Source organism: Arvicola amphibius, chromosome 17, assembly GCF_903992535.2.
Source record: "Arvicola amphibius chromosome 17, mArvAmp1.2, whole genome shotgun sequence".
Taxonomy (NCBI): Eukaryota; Metazoa; Chordata; class Mammalia; order Rodentia; family Cricetidae; genus Arvicola; species Arvicola amphibius.
The window spans coordinates 30,202,848-30,224,795 of record NC_052063.2 but is presented as its reverse complement, the minus strand read 5'-3'; the positions used below and the strand labels follow the sequence as shown (position 1 = coordinate 30,224,795).

The window sequence follows — 21,948 nt, the reverse complement described above, 5'->3', positions numbered from 1 at the left end:
AAGAGACCTCCAAAGATGCCCTCACAGTTCCAAAAGGATCTGAACTGCAGAAACCAGAAAGCTTGTTCAGAATAAAAAGAAAGGAGTGCAATGCCTTGGATTCCCAGGGACCATCTCACTCCCCATTCTCATCCAAATCAGAAGAACGAAATCTATTTCGACTATGAGTGGGAGTGAGCTTGTTAATCGTAAATGGAAATTTCACCTTCTTTTTCTAATTTTTCATCTTGTTCTGAGCCACAATTCTTATTAGGTGCAAAAGCAGTAATTCTCTTTCTGGATTAAAAACAAAAATTAAAACAAACTGCATTTCCTGTGCAGGAATTTCCAAGTGCCTCAAGAAACTGCAGTCAAACAAACAAACCAAACTCCAAAAACCTAAAACAAAGAGGGGAGCCCTCAGAGTAGGTCCAGTCTCCTCCTGAGACAGACATCAGTGAGTATAGCTGAAGCTGAGGTCATCATCCAAAAGAACTGGGCTCCTTCCTGAGCTTCCTGACCTCTGAGATAGAGCAATGTGTACTCCCTTTCCCAACAGCTATGTATGTGTCCTTCAGGATGATTCCCTCCATTGCTCTGGGCCTCGTGTAGACATGGGTTTCTCATAGGAAATCTATTAGCATATGTAATTTAATGTTACTGTATCAGATTCGCCTAATTACGCTTTATAATCTATTTTTGGCAGAGGTGTTTTGAAATAGATGGGAGAGGGAGAAACAGTGGAAGAAATGGCTATTTTATTTTCGGGAGCAGGGGGACTGGTTTAATTCTGTATCACTGTTTGGCCTGGAACTCGCAATGTAAACCAGGCTGTCTCAATCCCACACAGATTGACCAGACTCTACCCAACCACTGCTGGGAATATAATTGTGTACCACTGTGTCTGTTTCATATATCCGAATATTTTGAAAGGACCTTATCCTGTTTATTGTCAGTGCAAATCGATTTGTCTTCAAATAGATTCTGTTTAGAGCCCTTGAAAATTTTCACTCGCTGACAGGGACAGCAGTTCCACCTACTTGAAAGGCAGAGGCAGGAGGATCAATGAGACCAGGGACTTCCCTGAGGAACACAGCCAGACCTGTTCTGAACTTGTAGTATCATATTTCATATTTTAATTCTATATTTGTACTTATAAATAAATCACTTGTAAAAGACAGCAAGAGAAGAAGCTAATTTGGTATCCAGTGTAAATCATTTGGTGTCGCTGCTTACTGATGAATATTCCTTTTCTTCCTAGGGGTGTGTTTGGCTCAACACGAGAGCAACTTTAACACAAAGGCTACAAACTACAACTATGGAGGTCAAAGCACTGACTACGGGATATTTCAGATCAATAGCCGATACTGGTGCAATGATGGCAAAACCCCCAAAGCAGTGAACGCCTGTGGGATATCCTGCAGCGGTAAGACATGGCAGGATTAGTTCAGAGAGCAAACCAGTCACCTGCTCCTAGGTGCAAGAGCAGAGATGCTGTGCAGGAGACAACACTGAAGCAAACATCAGGAACCTGGGCAGACTGTCTTTTTTTTAATATTTATTTATTTATTATGTATACAATATTCTGTCTTGTGCATATGCCTGCAGACCAGAAGAGGACACCAGACCCCATTACAGATGGTTGTGAGCCACCATGTGGTTGCTGGGAATTGAACTCAGGACCTTTGGAAGAGCAGGTGGTGCTCTTAACCGCTGAGCCATCTCTCCAGCCCTGGGCAGACTGTCTTGACTGTTAGAAAGTCATTGTCATTCACTCAACATTAGCCAAGGAAGACATTAGACACTAGGGCATAGTGTGGTGATAGAATGCCCTGTCTACCAATCATAGGGCCTGGGTTGCACCTCCAAAATCCCTGAATTACAAACTAAATAGTGCCTGGGAAGACAGCTCAGACAGAGTTTCTAAGCCAAAGTTTGACCCTAGGCATCCACATAAAAATTTGGTGGAATGCATTTGTTTGTTTTTTTTAAATAAAATCATTGTATTTTAATTTATAATTGATTTTATTGAGCTATTAATTTTGTCTGATCGGTCCCTTCCTATCCTCTTTCCTTCTCCTCTCTCTGATTATCCTCATGCTCCCAATTTACTCAGGAGATCTTGTCTTTTTCTACTTCTTGTTAGATACATGTAGATATATGTATGTCTCTTTTAGGATCCTCTATATTGTCTAGATTCTCTGGGGTTGTGAATTGTATGGTTTTTTTGCTTTATGTCTAAAAGTCACTTATGAATAAGTATATACAATATTTGTCTTTCTGGGTCTGGGCTACTTCACTCAATATGATGTTTTCTAGATCTACCCATTTGCCTGCAAATTTCAGGATATCATTATTTTTTTTCTGAGTGGCATGAATTTGTAAGACCAGGTCTGCAGAGTCTGAGACAGGCAAATCCATGGGCCTTACTGGCCAACCAGTATAGCCTAATCTGTAAGGCAGTTCCAATGGTAGACCTTATCTCAGAAACAACGGGGACTGCTTCTAAGGAACAGGTCTTGTACCTGTCCTCTGAATTCTACATATAAATAGACAGATTCACAGGTGCACATACCACCAGACACAGAGACACACATGTTAAAGCAGTAGAAAATTTAAAAATAAAGAGTTGGTATCATTAAAACTTGATGTTTTCTTTAAACATGTACTCACATGCACTTACTCATACACATAATTAAAATTAATAAAAGTAAATATTTGCAACAAATTGTTATTTTATAACATGAATGTTTCTGGGATATATATATATATGTATATATACACACACACACATATATATATATATATATATATATGCAACAACTAATTGTAAGTGACCTTATTGGTGTTCTGTTCTGAAGATTTCCATTCTAACAGTTTATTTATGGCTAGTTATACATATTGTTGTGTGGTCCTTTTTACCTAATGGATTTTATTATAAAGATTTCTAGCATATAGATATGAAGATATTACTATAATAAAGCTCATATGACAGGGTACCATGAAGTCCTGGCATTTTGTCCAACTGGCTTCTTTGTGTATGTATTGATGTGCTCTTCATGTTGAGAGATCTTAGAGTGAATTACTAATATCAAATTTTGTTTTAAAATGCTTTAGTTTCCATATTCAAACAATTAACTCCTATATGGACATTATCTCATTAAATAAAATAACATAGATATATGTATTTAAGAAGAAACATGTTATTAACAAGAAACGGGGCTCACAAGGTTAATATCAGGATGGAGGCTTGGGATGGGAGAACTTGAATTCATACCATGGTGGAAGAATATGCAATTTCTGTGCGTGAATTTAATCAGTCAATGTTGTTCTATTTTTCCAGTGTTGGAAGTGAACCCAAGACTTGGTACATTTTAACCAAGCACTAAACAGTGAACTATTAATTCCTATTCTTCTAAATTTGGTTGTTAAAATTTTCAAGAGAAATAGATGGTGGAATATTTTTGTCATCTCCTTAGTCTATCTGCAAAAGTGTTTTGTAGACTCATCTACAGTCATTGAAAGGGATTAGAATCTACGGGGATAGAGGAATATCACTCCTGGCTTGACTATTTAGAGAGTTCATATACCTTGAAACCTCTGGAAAATACTCTTCTAGACTGTATATGTATCTGTAGGTTCATGTAGAGATATATAACGTACATATGTACTCACAGAGGAACATGTAAAGATTTCCTATTTTAAACAAATTATGCAATAGCTTCAAGAGATGGTTATTACTCAAAACTATATTCATAGTAACAAATATTGACCTGAATTCTCATTTTAAAGAGTGAATAAGGTTGCAGTAGCAATATTCTCTATATTGAAAACACCACACTTAAGTACAGAAACTTTGTTTTTTTAAATTGTTTATTTATTATGATTACAGTGTTCTATCCGAATGGCAAAAAAGGTCACAGGATCTTATTATAGATGGTTAAGAGCCTCTATATGGTTGCCGGGAATTGAACTCACGATTCTGGCACCCCCCTCCCCCAGTTCTCTTCAGCCTGAGTTATCTCTACAGCCCCAAGTCTTGAATCTTAGAGCACCTGGCTCTGTTTATTTTACTGGTATAAATTGCTAGGAAGAGGTTTATTCACACAAGAATTGTGCATTTTTTTCTTAAAGTATTCATTTATCTTTATGTGTGTGGGTGATTTGCATGCATATAGGATTGTGCACCACTTGTGTGCCTTGTACCTGTGGAAGTCAGAAGAGGATTTACATCTCATGGAACAGATATTACAGACACTAAAGAGCCGCCATGTGGGTTCTGGGAATTAAGTCGTCTGGAAGAGCATCCAACGCTCTTAGCCACTGAGCCATCTGTTCAGTATCTGTTTTATTAGGATGCATTTTCCAATGGTAGACCCAGGTGACTGTTATTAGCATTTTCTAATTTCTAGTGAGAGAAGGAAGAAGAACTTCCCTTATGGTAGCTGACAGTCACACAGCCTCCAGTAACTCCTCATTGCTTCGGTGTGTTCTCTACTTTTTATTAGGGATGGAATCCTAAGACCACTCTACTCTCAAGTCTATTCCATCACCCAGGGTGTTGAGAAATGAGAAATAGAATGACTTATACCATGTAAGTGGATGGAAACAAGAGAGACTCTCTCCAGTAATCACAGATGCATGGACAGTTGTGAAGAAATTTCTTGGATTCTCTGCTCAGTGTTACAGAGGAAGCTGCCTGGATCTGAACTACATGGGTTCTCTAACCGTCCTTGTCACTCCCCACCCCTGTCTTTCAGTTCTGCTCCAGGATGACATCACTGAAGCCATCAAATGTGCAAAGAGGGTTGTTAGGGACCCACAAGGTTTTAGAGCAAGGTATGTGGGAACTTGGGAAGGGGAAACTGCTGGTTCTGTTGATCTATGCAGTGAGCTTTTATGAAGCCCAAGTGTCATTCTGGGCTCTGCAGGTACAGCTGGGACCTTTCTCTACATCGTTAGTTTTAGGGAATTTCTCTGAATTCTGAGAATCCCATACATGACTCCTTTCTTTTCAAACCTCCAGACTATTTGTAGAATGAGTTAACTGTTCCGTGCACGAGACGTCCCACTGACACTGATCATCCTGTGCTCTGCTCAGGTTTGGGAGGAACACACTGCCCTGCAGATACAGCTCCATCATCAGTAGCCGTTTCTGCCTGCAGCTGTAGCTGTGTTCCACACTAGATCCTGGCCCAGAAACAATCAGCGTTAGGGTCACTGGTAACAACTCCCCAAGGTTAGAGTCTGTATGTGACCGAGGAGAGGAGTTTCACCATTTCTCCCCTGTCCCATTTCCTCCACAGGGTGGCATGGAGAACCCACTGTCAAAACCAAGATCTCTCCAAGTACAGTCAAGGACTGTGGCGTCTAACCTGCTGTGTGTTTCCATCTTCAGCTCATCCTCTCTCTTTCTCGCTCTAGAAGTAGTTACGGGAAAGGTCCCACTCTCTTGGTTTTCCCTTCAAACAATCAGGGTAAACCAGAAACGAGGAGCAAAATTGGAGACTGTTTCCTAAGTGGCTGACTGCTAACTTATGTGCTCATTGTTTAAAGCAAGTTTAACAGATTAGGAATTAATAGTCAACTGTTTCGAGCACTTGACTAAAATGTCACAAGTCTTGGGTTCAGTTCCCACATTGGAAAAATAGAACAGCATTGAATAATTATATTCATACACTAGAAATTACATATCACTTTCATCATGGCATAAGTTCAAGTTCTACCATTCAAGGCCTCCATTCTGATTAATCTTGTTTGATTCTTGTTAAAAATAAGTTTCAGCTTAAATACATAAATCTATGTTATTTAGAATCACATAATGTCTTTGAACTTGTAAACTAAAGAGTTTAAAAACAAAAATGATATTAGTGATTCACTCTAAAATCTCTCAATACAAAGAGTACATCAGTACATACACATAGAAGCCAGTTGGTCAAATGCCACTGACTCAGTGGTAATATCTTTATTTGCATCAGTTAGAAATCATTTTAATAAAATTCATTCCATCAAAAAAACTCAACAACAATATCCACAATTACCCCAAGTAAACAGTTAGAATGTAAATTTTCAGGAGAAAGCCCCAGACGGCCATGTACAATTAATTGGTACATATGCCAAAAACGTTCTTTTATTATAAAATGACAACTTGTACAAATATCCTTTTTTATTAATTTTAATTATGTATCTGTGTATGGAGTGCATTTGAGTATAGGTTAAAAAAACTACCACCAGGTTTTAATAATACCAGCTCTTTATTTTTTAATTTTCTATTAATTTGACATATGTGTCTTGGTGTGGTGGTATATGCAGTAAACCTCTCCATGTGTGTATGTGTATCCAGAATATGAGGATAGCACAAGGAGTTGTTCCTTATAAGCAGCCCACAATGTTTCTGAGATAGTGTCTGCCATTGGAACTGGCTTAAAGATTAGATTGTGCTGGTTGGCCAGTGAGCCCCATGGATCTGCCTGTCTCCTACTCCCCAGTGCTGATCATTAAAATGTATACCCCCAAACTCAATGTTTTATGTGGGTGCTGAGGGTCACACCTTGTCTTAGGGGACTCTGTCAGGTATTTGACTGTGCCCCTCAGTGAAAACTTGATTCAAAGGCCAAAGCTTGTCACAATACATGAAAGTATATAGAATACACTTGGAATCTGTGTTTGAAGAAGTGCCCTGGACACAGGGCTCCAACTTTCTCAATTTATCTGAAAATACATGGAAAAGGCAGGAACAATGAAGAAGCACAGAAGATATAACCCATACATGAAGAACAGGAATTTGAGATGTGGGAAAACAATCCCCAAGGGTCCACCGAAGGAGAGATCAAGGAAAGACAGTCTGGGTTTCACCCTCCAACGTGGCAAACAGTAAGAGAAAACACTGCATGGCAGCCCAAAGACACCAGGGCAGCTTAGAAGGTTGTCAAAGAACTCATTTCAATGTTCCACTCTTCCTTCCCAAGAGGGAGACACTCCAGAGGAATAATGGCACAGTTACTCTTTGGAGAGGATGAACTGGACACTCGGGATCTGAGACTCAAGGCACAGCAGATGGGCTGGGATGTATCTCAGCGGTAGAGTGCATTCTAGCACATGTAGAACTCCAGCTGCTGGAGTAGGACGCTCTCTTCCAGGCAGAAAATGATCATCATCTTGGTGTAGAGCGACTACCTGCTGGCCTTGGCAATGAGCAGAGTCAACTAGTAAGGAATAGGCAGGCAATGATAATAGGATGTCAACACTTCTAGTAGGCAGAGGAAGAGAGAATCCATGATCTTCATCACGGGCTCCAGCCATTATACCCTCTGCCTTTTCCCAACTGCTAGTCATCCTGGGTCATTATTGAGTACAGTACGCGTTAGCTGGGAGGGGAAACTCCATAATGAACTTTCATGATGTGGTCATTCATGATGGGTGGGAACTCAGTGATGCAGCTAGCTGTTTCACTTACTTCTGACTCTTTAAGGAATATCTTCTTTACGTTCTGTACCTAAACCCAATACACTACACTCCTTGCCTCCCTGAATTGAACTTTGGTGAATTGTGACTTTGATCTATTGTTGGTGTCCTATATGAACACATGGACCTTTGTTCTCATCTTTTAAAAAAGTTATAGAAACACCAGTCCCGGGACAGAGTGGTTATAATCAGAGTTATAATGCCATAATGCAAATTGGGTGATAAAATAAAATCCTGCATTTTGAGCCATAAGCCAAGACTCATTACTATCAGCTGCATTGGAGCAACTTGAGTTCCCCTTGACAGAACTACCTCCAGGTAGGACTCCATATGATTTCTGTCTGTGGCAATCATCTCAAAAAGAAGAGATATTTCCATCCTAATACTTGTGACTACCTTTGAAACACCTAGTTCTATTCATTTGCCTCTGATGTCACCTACAGAGTTCACCAATTTTCCAGTTAGTCACTTAGTGTTTAGGGCTGTATAAAACCAACCAAAAATCACCACACACTGTAACATGAAGGGCCTGGCTTGTTGGGGTTTCTGTCCCGTCCGGTACCCCACAGCCGGCAAACCCCAAAGAAAATCACACAGAGATCTCCATAAGTTATAAAATTGATTGGCCCATTAGCTCAGGCTTCTTGTTAACTCTTGTAGCTTATATTAACCCATTATTCTTATCTATGTTAGCCATGTGGCTCAGTACCTTTCACAGCAAGGCAGATCACATGTTGCTTCTTCGGAGTTTTTGCAGGAGTTGGGGGAATCAGCTTCCTCCTTCCCAGAATTCTCCTGTTCTTGTTGCATCATTTCTACTTCCTGTCTGGTTTTCCCACCTATACTTCCTGCTTGGCCTATCAGCATTTTATTTAAAACATGATTGACAGAATACAGAAAATTCTCCCACACCAACACACTATCCAAAATTACTATGAAAGCCAGGTCAAAGCAATCATTTAGAAACAAGATTCAGAAAAAGAGGCACTCAGGAAATACAACAAAACATGACCCATAATGTGTATAGACAAGAGAAAAAAATCACATGCATGGAACAAGTTGGATGCTAAATTTCAATGATACAATAAAATAGAATTTTTATAGAGAGAATATATATATTATAAAAGAAAATGTGATTGCATTTGGAACATTTACTAGGAGTGCTAAGGCAGGTTCTACAACACATGTCTACATGAGGCCCAGGGCAAGGACAACAATCGTCCCGAAGAGAACATAGCTGTTGGGTAAAGAGAGCACACACCGCTCTATCTCAGAAGTCAGGAAGCTCAGGGGAGGAGCCTACTGCTTCTGATTGATGACCTCAGCTTCAGCTATACCCACTGATGTCTGTCTCAGGAGGACACTGGACCTAATCTGAGGGCTCCCCTCTTTGTTTTAGGATTTTGGAGTTTGGTTTGTTTTTGTTTGTTTTTTGACTGTAGTTTCTTTTTTTCCCCTCATGTTTTTTTGTTAAAAATTTCCATCTCCTCCCCTCCTCCTCCCCCTTCCCTCCCCTCCCTTCCACCCATACCCCCATTCCGCCCCTCTCCAAGCCAAAGAGCCATCAGGGTTCCCTTCACTATGTTAAGTCCAAGGTCCTCCCAACTCCCCCTAAGTCCAGGAAGGTGAGCAACCAAACTGACAAGGCTCACAGTGAGCCCGTCCATGCTGTAGAGTTCATGCTCATCGCCGTTGTCCTTGGTTTCTCAGTCCTCCTCCACCGTCAGCCACATTCAGAGAGTCCGGTTTGGTCCCCTGTTCCATCAGTCCCATTCCAACTGGACTTGGTGGTCTCCCGTTAGATCTGTCCCACCGTCTCAATGGGTAAACTCACTCCTCATGGTCCTGACTTCCTTGCTCATGATCTCCCTCCTTTTGTTCCTCATCAGGACCATCCTGAGTGAGGTAACCCAGGCCCAAAAAGATGAACATGGGATGTACTCACTCATAATTGGTTTCTAGCCATAAATAAAGGACATCGAGCCTATAATTCGTAAAAAATCCTAGAGAAGCTATATAAGAAGGTGAATCCAAAGAAAACATATAGTTATCCTCCTGGATATTGGAAGTAGACAAGATTGCCGGTCAAAAAATGGGAACTTGGGGGTGGGGTGGGATGGGGGGATGGGGGGGTGGGGGGATGGGGGGATGGGGAGAGAAAAGTATGAAGTGGAGGATGGGAAGAGCTTGGGGGAATAGGATGGTTGGGATATAGGAAGGGTGGATATTGGGATCAAGGAATTATATATCTTAATTAAGGGAGCCATTCTAGGATTGGCAGAGACTTGACTCTAGAGGGGTTCCCAGGTGTCCAGGAAGACGCCCCCAGCTAGTTCCTTGGGCAGCTGAGGAGAGGGTGCCAGAAATGTCCAGATCCTATTGCCATACTCATGAATATCTTGCATATCACCATAGAACCTTCACCTGGCATTGGATGGAGAAAATGACAGAGCCCCACATAGGAGCACCAGATTGACTGTAGTTTCTTGAGACAGTTGGAAGTTCCTGCACAGGAAATGCGGTTTGTTTTTGTTTTTAATTCAGAAAGAGAATTACTGACTTTGCACTCAATAAGAATTGTGGCTCAGGACAAAATGAAAAATTAGAAAAAGAAGGTGAAATTTCCATTTACGATTAACAAGCTCACTCCCACTCATAGTCGAAATAGATTTCGTTCTTCTGATTTGGATGAGAATGGGGAGTGAGATGGTCCCTGGGAACCCAAGGCATTGCACTCCTTTCTTTTTATTCTGAACAAGCTTTCTGGTTTCTGCAGTTCAGATCCTTTTGGAACTGTGAGGGCATCTTTGGAGGTCTCTTTGCAATTGTCCTCTAGAGTGAGTCTTATTAAACTGGAATTCATAGGACCACTCTTTGAGCTTGTATCTGAAATATTGCTTTCCCTTTTGTATTAATATTAAAATGGCAAGAGAAGTTGCATAAAATTGCAATTTTCTAACTGTCGTGTCCCTAAAGACACAGACCGTCTTAAGCCCCTGCTTTTTGACTCCTGGGTCAGGGGACTTCTTGTGAGTGCAAGCAGGAGGTCTTACCTCTAACCCAGAAGTGATATTTTGGTGGTCCCTGTAATGCCTGGGTTGCTAGCCTAGAATTTGGGTGTGTGAAAGTCAAAACCAGTGTATTTGGTTTGAAGATTAATGATCAATTTCTGGCCTTTAAATAACCAATGTCTCTGAGTTGAAACTCCTACTCAGTGAAAATTAGGTAAAAGAAGGCAGCGAATTTCCTTCCCAAATCTCTAGACACAATCCCATCTCTGGACATAACCTACGTTTAATCAAAGCTATAGTCTGACCTCCGTTGGCCTTTGCATCAGGAAACAGCTTAACTCTGACAGCAATGACAGCTCAGTAGAATCCAGAGGCCTGTGTAAACAGTGTCATTTATACCACACTGCCACCATTGTGCCAGTTTCTAACAAACAGAACCCAACTAAAGGTTACTGTGTTCCAAAGCCATGATTTATGCCACAGCCTAAGCAGCAACAGCCTAGTTGGCCTCTGCTGTGCATTTGCCCCAGGCACATGAGAGAACTCTCTGCTCCTGGTGTTGCCTGCACCCATCCTCCCTGGGGCTGCCCTTCTGCTGTTCCCTTCTTCCCTTTGTTCTGTTCCACCTGGTCCATGTATGGGGTCCGCACTGATGCTCTCTCTGCTCAAGGGCCGCAGAAAGAACTGTTCTCTGCTGTTTACTCTGCTCCTCTCTGTCCTCTTTCTTACTCAAGTCAGCAGGTTCTTGTGTCTGTCCTCCTCTTCACAGCACCGTAGCCTTGGACTGTAGCGATAACTGTTAGATAAGGACGGTGGTTGATGTGACAGGTGCTGAGACGTAGTTCAGGTAAGCAGGTACTTTTGATAATGACCATCACCACAACAGGGAATCCATCTTTGGGATGGATTAGAAAGAGGAGTACAGGGAACACACAGAAGTCGTCACATTTACAAGTTTCCCAAGGGGTTTGGTGTTGTAAGATACATAGCTTTCCTGTCAGAAATGAGGCCATAACTCAAGGGTGTGGGTGGGCATCAGGGCTGTGCCTGCCTGCAGAGGCAGAGATTAAAGAAGGCATATTAAGTTTACACTGTTCTTATAGCTAAAGAGAGATAGAGACTCATGTATTAGGGAAGGTGTAGCTGATTTGTCTTACAGTGGCCATGTGAAGAGCAGCAGGCTATGACCTAATTTTCCCTGATTTAGTTTCAGTGTATGAAGGAAAGAGCTCCACAGGACAGAAGACAAAGGGATGTAGGGGTCCACAGACTGGGTCATTCCCCCGATCTAGCTTCTTCCAGTTGGACCGCCATGCTGTGGGGACTTGCCTCCCTCCTCACCTTCATCTTGTGCTCATCAGATGCTGGGGCTTCGACCACAGGTTGGAATCTGTACTCCTGCATTAGGAGACATTATACACAAAAGTCCAAATGCCATGTTAAACAGTATTCTAGATTAATTGGATCAGTATGTAGATTAGACAGGGGCCTTAGATATAATAATCAAAATGTATATTAAAGGAACAGCCATGGGTATAAGCCAGGAGATCCACTAAGAGTTTTGAAGCCTCCTGTCCGGTGACGCTGATGCCTGTTGTCTGATTCTGATTCTTAAAGCACAGTTATCTTTTGATTCTCTTACCTGACTGGACTGGCCATGACTATTCCCAGCCCGTTAGTGGGAAATATAGCATCTAAATTATTTAATCTAGCAGCTACACTGAGCTAGGCATGCCCGGTACCCAGACATCAGGTTGAAGGAGGACCAAAGCATACATCATGCTCCTTATCCTCACAGCAGTTATTGGAAGTTCATCACGCTGACTGGAACATGATTCATGGTGTGGTAAGCCCTACAGAAAGAGTGGCAGGGTTTATGGGAGGCAAACATATGATAATCTTGTGAAGGAGGTACCCCCCAAGCTTAGGTTATAAACAGCCCGTGTTTCATGTTAGATCGTGTCCCAGAGCACAGTCACTGAGGGAGGGGTGGGTGAGACCCTCACAGAGGAGCTATCAGCAGAAAATGGTTGCTGGGCAGAGGGGGAAAGAGGTAGCCTTCCTCAGTGGTGTAGGCACTGGTAATTGCCCTTGCTTAAGTGAGTAACACTCACCAATGTTAGTGCAGCAACCTAGGCCGTGCGCACACATTCACAAAGGCACTATTGTGGAGGCCAAGGCTGACATTCAGTGTCTTTCTCAGTTGCTCTCCACATTACACTTTGAGGCAGGGTCTCTCATTGATCAAGGACCCCACCATTTTGGATTGTCCCACTGGCCAGCTTACTCTAGGAATTCCCTGTCTCCATACCCCATGTGCTTGTCTTTCAGGCTGAGCACCATGTCACACGGCATTGTACATGGGTTCTGGGTAATAACCTTTGATCCTCCATGTTTGCACAGAAAGCAGTTTACATGCTGAGCCATCAGCCCAGCCCCAACTCTGAACTGAGAAGTCAGAGGGACACAGGGTCTCAGACAGCAGATTTCAAACTGGATACTTACCCAACGATGACCTTGAACCTTCTGGTCCTCCTGCTTCTACCTCTTGAATGTCGAAATTATAGGCTTGCAGCATCATTCCTACGTTTATGGGGGTTAAGAATGCATTCCAATGCCTTGTGCACACTAAGTATTCTACTGCCCAAAACTGCAGTTAAATATTCATGAATATTCACCCATTGTCTCTAGGGTAAGAGTCTAGATCCTCCTGTAGTTTGGGTCATCAGTGTGTGGTGCAGTTTCCCCCAACTGCATTTTCTCCCCAGACTCCTGCATAGCCTTACACATCTTCCTCAACATCTTCTTGCTGCTGCACCTCACTGCATGAAGTTCTGTTCCCATCCTGCTCCTACTCTCACAACATTGCAAATTGTGTCATTATTTGGAAGGTGAAGGTCCAAAGAAATATGACAAAAAGACTCGACACACGCAGCTCTATATTAAGCTGTTATTCAGGGTGTGGACAGAAAGTTCGCAGGGCTTTAAAGGCACTGTTTCTTATATCAAATCACGACCAGAATATTGGTTTTCTATTCCTTTGCTTATACTCAGAAAGGACTTAAATAAGTAACTTAAATGTAAAAAGAAAAAAAACTGTGGTTGCTGTTCATGGTAGCACATATGTTTAACCCCAGCACTCAGGAGGCAGAACAGTTCAAGCACACTCCACTCTAATAACAATTTACAAACCAGCCTGGGTTTCACAGAAAAAAACCAATACACTGGTTTGCAGCAATATAAAAAATATAACACAGTCTAGAAGTCTACAAATGGAAACTGACTAAGCAAAGACATATAACCATAAATACTAAGAGATTATTTATGTGGGAAGGTCTATGTGAGATTGTTTGTAGTGAAAAAGACAACGCAAAATGGTAAAATACACAAAACCAATTAAATTTTAAAAGACGTATGGTTTATAGTCACACCTTATTTTAAGCAGTAAAGCATAACCGCTTTTCTCTTTATATTGGCCATATTCAAGATAAAATAATATGGGCTTCCTGTTTAGGAGGAGTGCAACCTGGTTCTCTGTGAGCCAAGCCTTCACACGGTCTCATTTCATCATTGTCTATAGGACAGAACATCTCTGTTCACACACTGGGAGAAAATAAAAAATGATTTTCAAGTTTACGGATCAATAAGAACTTCCTGCTTGGAAGTTCACAGGGAAGATTGCCCCAAACCACTAGAGGATGAAGGGAGTTACAAGATGCTTAAATACTGATGTCGGTTTGCTCCGGGCAGCTGCTGAGTCGATACCCAGGCAAAATGAAGGCTCTCCTAGCCCTAGGGTTCCTCTTGCTTTCTGCCACCGTCCACGCGAAGGTCTATACACGCTGCGCGTTAGCCAAACTTCTGAAACAAAATGGAATGGATGGCTACAAGGGAGTCAGCCTGGCGGACTGTAAGTCTCTTCTTAGACAAGCAACCCCTGCAGAACAGGTACAAGAAAGCAATGAGTGAGCCGAGCAGGACCCAGAGTCAATAAGCTTGTAGGATTCTTGTGTGCTTGGCTTGGTTCAATTGAAAACACCAGCATTTGTCCTTATCATCACAGATACTGGGGTGAGGAGAGCATGGGAGGGGACAGCTGTGCCAGGCTAAGGCAATAGAACCTCAGGGGCTCTTAGAATGTCACTGGGTTTTCAGGTTGCTTCAGACTCGAAAGTCCACAGGGGGCTGAGAATACAAGGGAGGACTCAGAGCTGGAGTGACTGGCATTTGTCTTCACTCCTTTCAGTATGGTATGGAGAGTTTAGGAGAAATGTTTCCAAGCTTTGTGAACTTCCTCTGCAGGGCAGAAGGATCCGATTGCCCCTAGAGGCTGCTTAAATGTTGTCTGACACTGAGTATGCAATGAGTTAGTGTGCTTCTTCACCTTGCGATGGCCTTTCATTCTACACAGTGGAAGACATGGATGAAGAAAAGCTGTTTGTGGCTTACTCCCATTATCACATTGCAACTAGTGTGGTTGTCAGATTAGATGAAGACAGTTCCTACTCAATAACTAATTGTCTATGAGCAAGTGAGCAGACAGAGCATGTGTAGATGAATGGGTGGACAGATGGATGACTGGGTAAATGTTTGGATGGATGTGTGGGTAGATGTGTGGGTGGATTGATGAACTTGACTGGATTGCAGAACAGCTTTTCCTATTCTAATGGTCTTGCTTTCAATATTCTCACCAGCATTTGTGGTGCTACACACTCATGGAATTCAAGCAATTGGGACGCTGAGGCAGGAGATTGCATGTTCTGTACAAAAGTAAAATACTTAGTGCCACAGAGAAGAAAAAAGAATTCTAATTTAACATGCAAATTCACTTTGGTTATTAGAGCGTTATCTTAGGAAATCCTTAGTTTTCTCAGAGGAAATCTTCTATTAGCATATGTATTTGATATTACTTTATCAAATTTACCTAATTACTCTTCATGATTCTATTTCTGGCAGAGGGGTTTTGAGGATAGATGGAAGGGGGAGAAACAGTGGGAGAAAGAGCTATTTTATTTTGAAGAACAGGGGGAATGGTTTCATTCTATATCACTGTTTGGCCAGGAACTTGCTATGTAAACCAGGCTGTCTCAAACCCATACAGATTCACCAGCGTTAACCACTTAACCACTGCTGGGAATATAATTGAATACCACTGTCAGTTGCATATATTTGAATATTTAAAGGACATTTTCCCATTTATTCTCAGTGCAAATCAATTTATCTTCAAATAGATTCTGTTTGGAGCCCTTGAAAATTTTCACTCGCTGAAAGGGACAGCAGTTCCACCTACTTGAAAGGCAGAGGCAGGAGGATCAATGAGACCAGGGACTTCCCTGAGGAACACATCCAGACCTGGCTTGAACTTGTAGTATCATATTTCATATTTTAATCATATGTTTTTACTTACAAATAAATCACTTGTAAAACACAGCAAGAGAAGAAGCTAATTTGGTATCCAGTGTAAATCATTTGGTGTTGCTGCTTATTGATGACTATTCCTTTCTTCCTAGGGGTGTGTTTGGCTCAACACGAGAGCAACTTTAACACAAAGGCTACAAACTACAACTCTGGAGGTCAAAGCACCGACTACGGGATATTTCAGATCAATAGCCGATACTGGTGCAATGATGGCAAAACCCCGAAAGCAGTGAACGCCTGTGGAATATCCTGCAGTGGTAAGACATGGCAGGATTAGTTCAGAGAGCAAACCAGTCACCTGCTCCTAGGCGCAAGAGCAGAGATGCTGTGCAGGAGACAACACTGAAGCAAACATCAGGAACCTGGGCAGACTGTCTTGACTGTTAGAAAGTCATTGTCATTCACTCAACATTAGCCAAGGAAGACATTAGACACTAGGGCATAGTGTGGTGATAGAATGCCCTGCCTACCAATCAGAGGGCCTGGGTTCCACCTCCAAAATCCCTGAATTACAAACCAAATAGTGCCTGGGAAGACAGCTCAGACAGAGTTTCTAAGCCAAAGTTTGACCCTAGGCATCCACATAAAAATTTGGTGGAATGCATTTGTTTTTTTTTAAATAAAATCATTGTATTTTAATTTATAATTGATTTTATTGAGCTATTAATTTTGTCTGATCGGTCCCTTCCTATCCTCTTTCCTTCTCCTCTCTCCGATTATCCTCATGCTCCCAATTTACTCAGGAGATCTTGTCTTTTTCTACTTCTTGTTAGATACATGTAGATATATGTATGTCTCTTTTAGGATCCTCTATATTGTCTAGATTCTCTGGGGTTGTGAATTGTATGGTTTTTTTTGCTTTATGTCTAAAAGTCACTTATGAATAAGTATATACAATATTTGTCTTTCTGGGTCTTGGTTACCTCACTCAATATGATGTTTTCTAGATCCACCCATTTGTCTGCAAATTTCAAGATAATCATTATTTTTTTTTCTGAGTTTTGTGCATTTGTAAGACCAGGCCAGCAGAGTCGGAGACAGGCAGATTCATGGACCTTACTGGCCAACCAGCATAGCCTAATCTGTAAGCCAGTTCCAATGGTAGACCTTATCTCATAAACAATGGGGACTGCTTCAAAGGAACAGGTCTTATACCTGTCCTCTGAATTCTACATAATAATAGACACATGTACAGGTTCACGGGTGCACATACCACCAGACACAGAGACACACATGTTAAAGCAGTAGAAAATTTAAAAATAAAGAGTTGGTATCATTAAAACTTGACGTTTCATTAACATATACTCACATGCACTTACTCATACACGTAATTAAAATTAATAAAAGTAAATATTTGCAACAAATTGTTATTTTATAACATGAATGTTTCTGGGATATATATATATATAAATACATATATATATATATATATATATATGCAACAAATAATTGTAAGTGGCCTTATTGGTGTTCTGTTCTAAAGATTTCCATTCTAACAGTTTATTTATGGCTAGTTATTGTTGTATGGTCCTTTTTACCTAGTGGATTTTATTATAAGGATTTCTAGCATATAGAAACAAAGATATTACTACAATAAAGCTCATATGACAGAGTACTCTGGAGTCCTGGCATTTTGTCCAACTGGCTTCTTTTTGTATGTGTTGATGTGCTCTTCATGTTGAGAGATCTTAGAGTGAATTACTAATTTCAAATTTAGTTTTAAAATTTTACTTTGCATATTCAAACAATTCACTCCTAGATGGACATTATCTCATCAAATAAAATAACATATATTTAACTATTTAAGAAGAAACTTGTTTTCAATAAGAAACGGAGCACGCAGGGTTCATATTAGGATGGAGGTTTGGGATGGAAGAACTTGAATTCATACCATGGTGGAAGTAATATGCAATTTCTGTGCGTGAATTTAATCAGTCAATGTTGTTCTATTTTTCCAGTGTTGGAAGTGAACCCAAGACTTGGTACATTTTAACCAAGCACTAAACAGTGAACTATTAATTCCTATTCTTCTAAATTTGGTTGTTAAAAATTTTCAAGAGAAATAGATGGTGGAATATTTTTGTCATCTCCTTAGTCTATCTGCAAAATGTTTTGTAGACTCACCTACAGTCATTGAAAGGGATTAGAATCTACGGGGATAGAGGAATATCACTCCTGGCTTGACTATTTAGAGAGTTCATATACCTTGAAACCTCTGGAAAATACTCTTCTAGACTGTATATGTATCTATAGGTTCATGTAGAGATATATAACGTACATATGTACTCACAGAGGAACATATAAAGATTTCCTATTTTAAACAAATTATGCAATAGCTTCAAGAGATGGTTATTACTCAAAACTATGTTCATAGTAACAAATATTGACCTGAATTCTCATTTTAAAGAGTGAATAAGGTTGCAGTAGCAATATTCTCTATATTGAAAACACCACACTTAGGTACAGAAACTTTGTTTTTTTTAATTGTTTACTTATTATGATTACAGTGTTCTACCCGAATGGCAAAAAAGGTCACAGGATCTTATTATAGATGGTTAAGAGCCTCTATATGGTTGCCGGGAATTGAACTCACGATTCTGGCACACACACCCCCCCCCCCCAGTTCTCTTCAGCCTGAGTTATCTCTACAGCCCCAAGTCTTGAATCTTAGAGCACCTGGCTCTGTTTATTTTACTGGTATAAATTGCTAGGAAGAGGTTTATTCACACAAGAATTGTGCATTTTTTTTTCTTAAAGTATTCATTTATCTTTATGTGTGTGGGTGATTTGCATGCATATAGGATTGTGCACCACTTGTGTGCCTTGTACCTGTGGAAGTCAGAAGAGGATTTACATCTCATGGAACAGATATTACAGACACTAAAGAGCCGCCATGTGGGTTCTGGGAATTACGTCGTCTGGAAGAGCATCCAACGCTCTTAGCCACTGAGCCATCTGTTCAGTATCTGTTTTATTAGGATGCATTTTCCAATGGTAGACCCAGGTGACTGTTATTAGCATTTTCTAATTTCTAGTGAGAGAAGGAAGAAGAACTTCCCTTATGGTAGCTGACAGTCACACAGCCTCCAGTAACTCCTCATTGCTTCGGTGTGTTCTCTACTTTTTATTAGGGATGGAATCCTAAGACCACTCTACTCTCAAGTCTATTCCATCACCCAGGGTGTTGAGAAATGAGAAATAGAATGACTTATACCATGTAAGTGGATGGAAACAAGAGAGACTCTCTCCAGTAATCACAGATGCATGGACAGTTGTGAAGAAATTTCTTGGATTCACTGCTCAGTGTTACAGAGGAAAGCTGCCTGGATCTGAACTACATGGGTTCTCTAACCGTCCTTGTCACTCCCCACCCCTGTCTTTCAGTTCTGCTCCAGGATGACATCACTGAAGCCATCAAATGTGCAAAGAGGGTTGTGAGTGACCCACAAGGCGTTAAAGCTTGGTATGTGGGAACTTGGGAAGGGGAAGCTGCGGGTTCTGTTGATCTATGCAGTGAGCTTTTATGAAGCCCAAGTGTCATTCTGGGCTCTGCAGGTACAGCTGGGACCTTTCTCTACGTCGTTAGTTTTAGGGAATTTCTCTGAATTCTGAGAATCCCATACATGACTCCTTTCTTTTCAAACCTCCAGACTATTTGTAGAATGAGTTAACTGTTCCGTGCACGAGATGTCCCTTTGACACTGATCATCTGGAATAAGCTGCCCTGCAGACACAGCTCCATCGTCAGTAGCCGTTTCTGCCTGCAGCTGTAGCTGTGTTCCACACTAGATCCTGGCCCAGAAACAATCAGCATTAGGGTCACTGGTAACAACTCCCCAAGGTTAGAGTCTGTGTGTGACCGAGGAGAGGAGTTTCACCATTTCTCCCCTGTCCCATTTCCTCCACAGGGTGGCATGGAGAACCCACTGTCAAAACCAAGATCTCTCCAAGTACGTCAAGGACTGTGGCGTCTAACCGCTGTGTGTTTCCTCTTCAGCTCATCCTCTCTCTTTCTCGCTCTAGAAGTAGTTACGGGAAAGGTCCCACTCTCTTGGTTTTCCCTTCAAACAATCAGGGTAAACCAGAAACAGGAGCAAATTGGAGACTGTTTCCTAAGTGGCTGACTGCTACCTTACGTGCCTCCATCTTTTGGTTACCCGACGCAGCAAAGGCTGGTCACACTGGTCAAACACTTTGATCATCACACACATTCTGTTTTCACCTATGATGTCATTCACGTTAAGTTTCATTGGAATTAATCTCTATATTTTCCTCGTTGGATACACAGACAAGAAATATTTAAGGAGATAAGTTGATATTGTGGAAAAGGGCAGCTACGTGAGCTGCAAGGCCTCGTGTGTGGGTCCAGTACCCTAGACAGTTAGAACACTGCTGTGGGGGGCACGTTTCACTTTTAAGGGAACGGAACTGGCAGTTCATAGATCTGAATCTGCCTCAGCTTAGAAACTTGTTGTCAAGAATTGTGTGAGCTTTCCAAAAAGTAGAGAGCTGTCCCATTTATACCACTTAAAATATAAATTCTTAACTCATGTGTCAGGCTGTTTTAATCCTTAGGAGAATCCTCACGTGCTGATCAGGACGTATCCCAGAGAGATGGGTGACTGAGCTAGCCCTTGACTTTTTTCAAGTAGCTTCATGCATGTTAACTAACTCTGAGACAGATGAGCTTTTATCAGCAAATCTAAGCGCATTGTGAAAAACTTCAAATACCATTAAATGATTTTTGATGCAAATTTTGTGTGTGCTTACTCTCATATGTGGTCTCTGGGTGAAAATTGTTTATCTATTGGAAAAATCAACTAGGAATTCTAATACGGCATACATACTCACCCACATTTAGCCAGAACCTCCATCCTAACCTACACATAGCCGCTGGCTCCATCCTCATCTACACACATACTGTGTCTACTCCCATCTACATGCAACCCGCTGAATATTGCTGGTGAAACATTCAAAAGTAAACAGACCAATGTCCCTTGTCCCTAATAGACCCTTGACACAGTTATTCCCACGACATGACATCCTCCAGCCCTGCAGACATGAAGACATTGCTACAGTGGCAGCCAGATCCCTATATGTTGTTCAAGCATTTGGCTGCCATCACTTCCTTTCTATGTGTCCCACTCACTCTCTGTATCTCACCAGTTTTTTTTTTGAAGCGTTTTAAAGTGCACGAGAGGGCTGGAGAAATGGCTCAGAGGTTAAGAGCACTGGCTGCTCTTCCAGAGGTCCCGAGTTCAATTCGCAGCAACCACATGGTGGCTCACAACCATCTGTAATGAGATCTGGCGCCCTCCTCTGGCGTGCGGGCATACATTGAGGCAGAATGTTGTATACATAATAAATAAATAAATCTTTAAAAAAAATAAATAAAGTGCACGAGAAACATCATAATTTATTTTAAATTCTTTATTTTCAGCCTCAAAAGCTACAATATTTTTTGCTTATTTTTTTCCATTTTGATCTATGCGTATGAATGTCTTCCCTCCACATTTATGCACCACATGCATCAGTGCCCTTAAGAGCCAGAAGAGGGCAGCAGATCCCCTGGGAGGTGGGAACAGATGAGTGTAAACTGTGTTGTGTGTTCAGAAGGAACCTGGGTCCTCTGCAAGAGCAGACATCTCATATTCAGTCTCAGGAAATTCTTCCTCAGTAATTTCCCCTCAGTCTAACAGAATAAAGCTGGCTAGATCTGTGGCCGTCCCTTTTTGTCCCTCACTCCTGTCTTTCACCTTCACTGCAAATGACACCACTCAGGTCATCGCCAGGGCAGACAGTTGTGTGGGACCCTCAAGAGAACGGTGTAAGTTTAAAGAAGGAAAACATGCTCTGTTGTTACAGTTACATGCAGGATATCACTTCATCCTTGAACAAAGTGTTTACAGCAACTCTTAGGGAGTCTTATCTTTGACTTTGTCTTTGTTTTAAGCTTATCCAAGGTATTTAATATCCATTCAGTTAATAGCAGTATGGGTCTAACTCCAGACCATGTTGTATTTTATGAAATACTTTGTTTTTCCAAATCATTTGAAGTGTTTTACTATAAAGAGGA

At 41.3% G+C, this 21,948-nt stretch overlaps 1 protein-coding gene across 1 annotated transcript; it reads left to right on the top strand.

Annotated features, from left to right (window-relative positions):
* Nucleotides 1-14,228: 14,228 nt before the first annotated feature.
* Nucleotides 14,229-19,847, top strand: LOC119803482 (lysozyme C-1-like). The gene is made up of 4 exons (XM_038314832.1): nucleotides 14,229-14,364; nucleotides 15,965-16,129; nucleotides 19,257-19,335; nucleotides 19,781-19,847. Exons 1-4 carry the CDS (start codon nucleotides 14,229-14,231, stop codon nucleotides 19,845-19,847), a joined length of 447 nt encoding a protein of 148 aa, XP_038170760.1.
* Nucleotides 19,848-21,948: the final 2,101 nt, after the last annotated feature.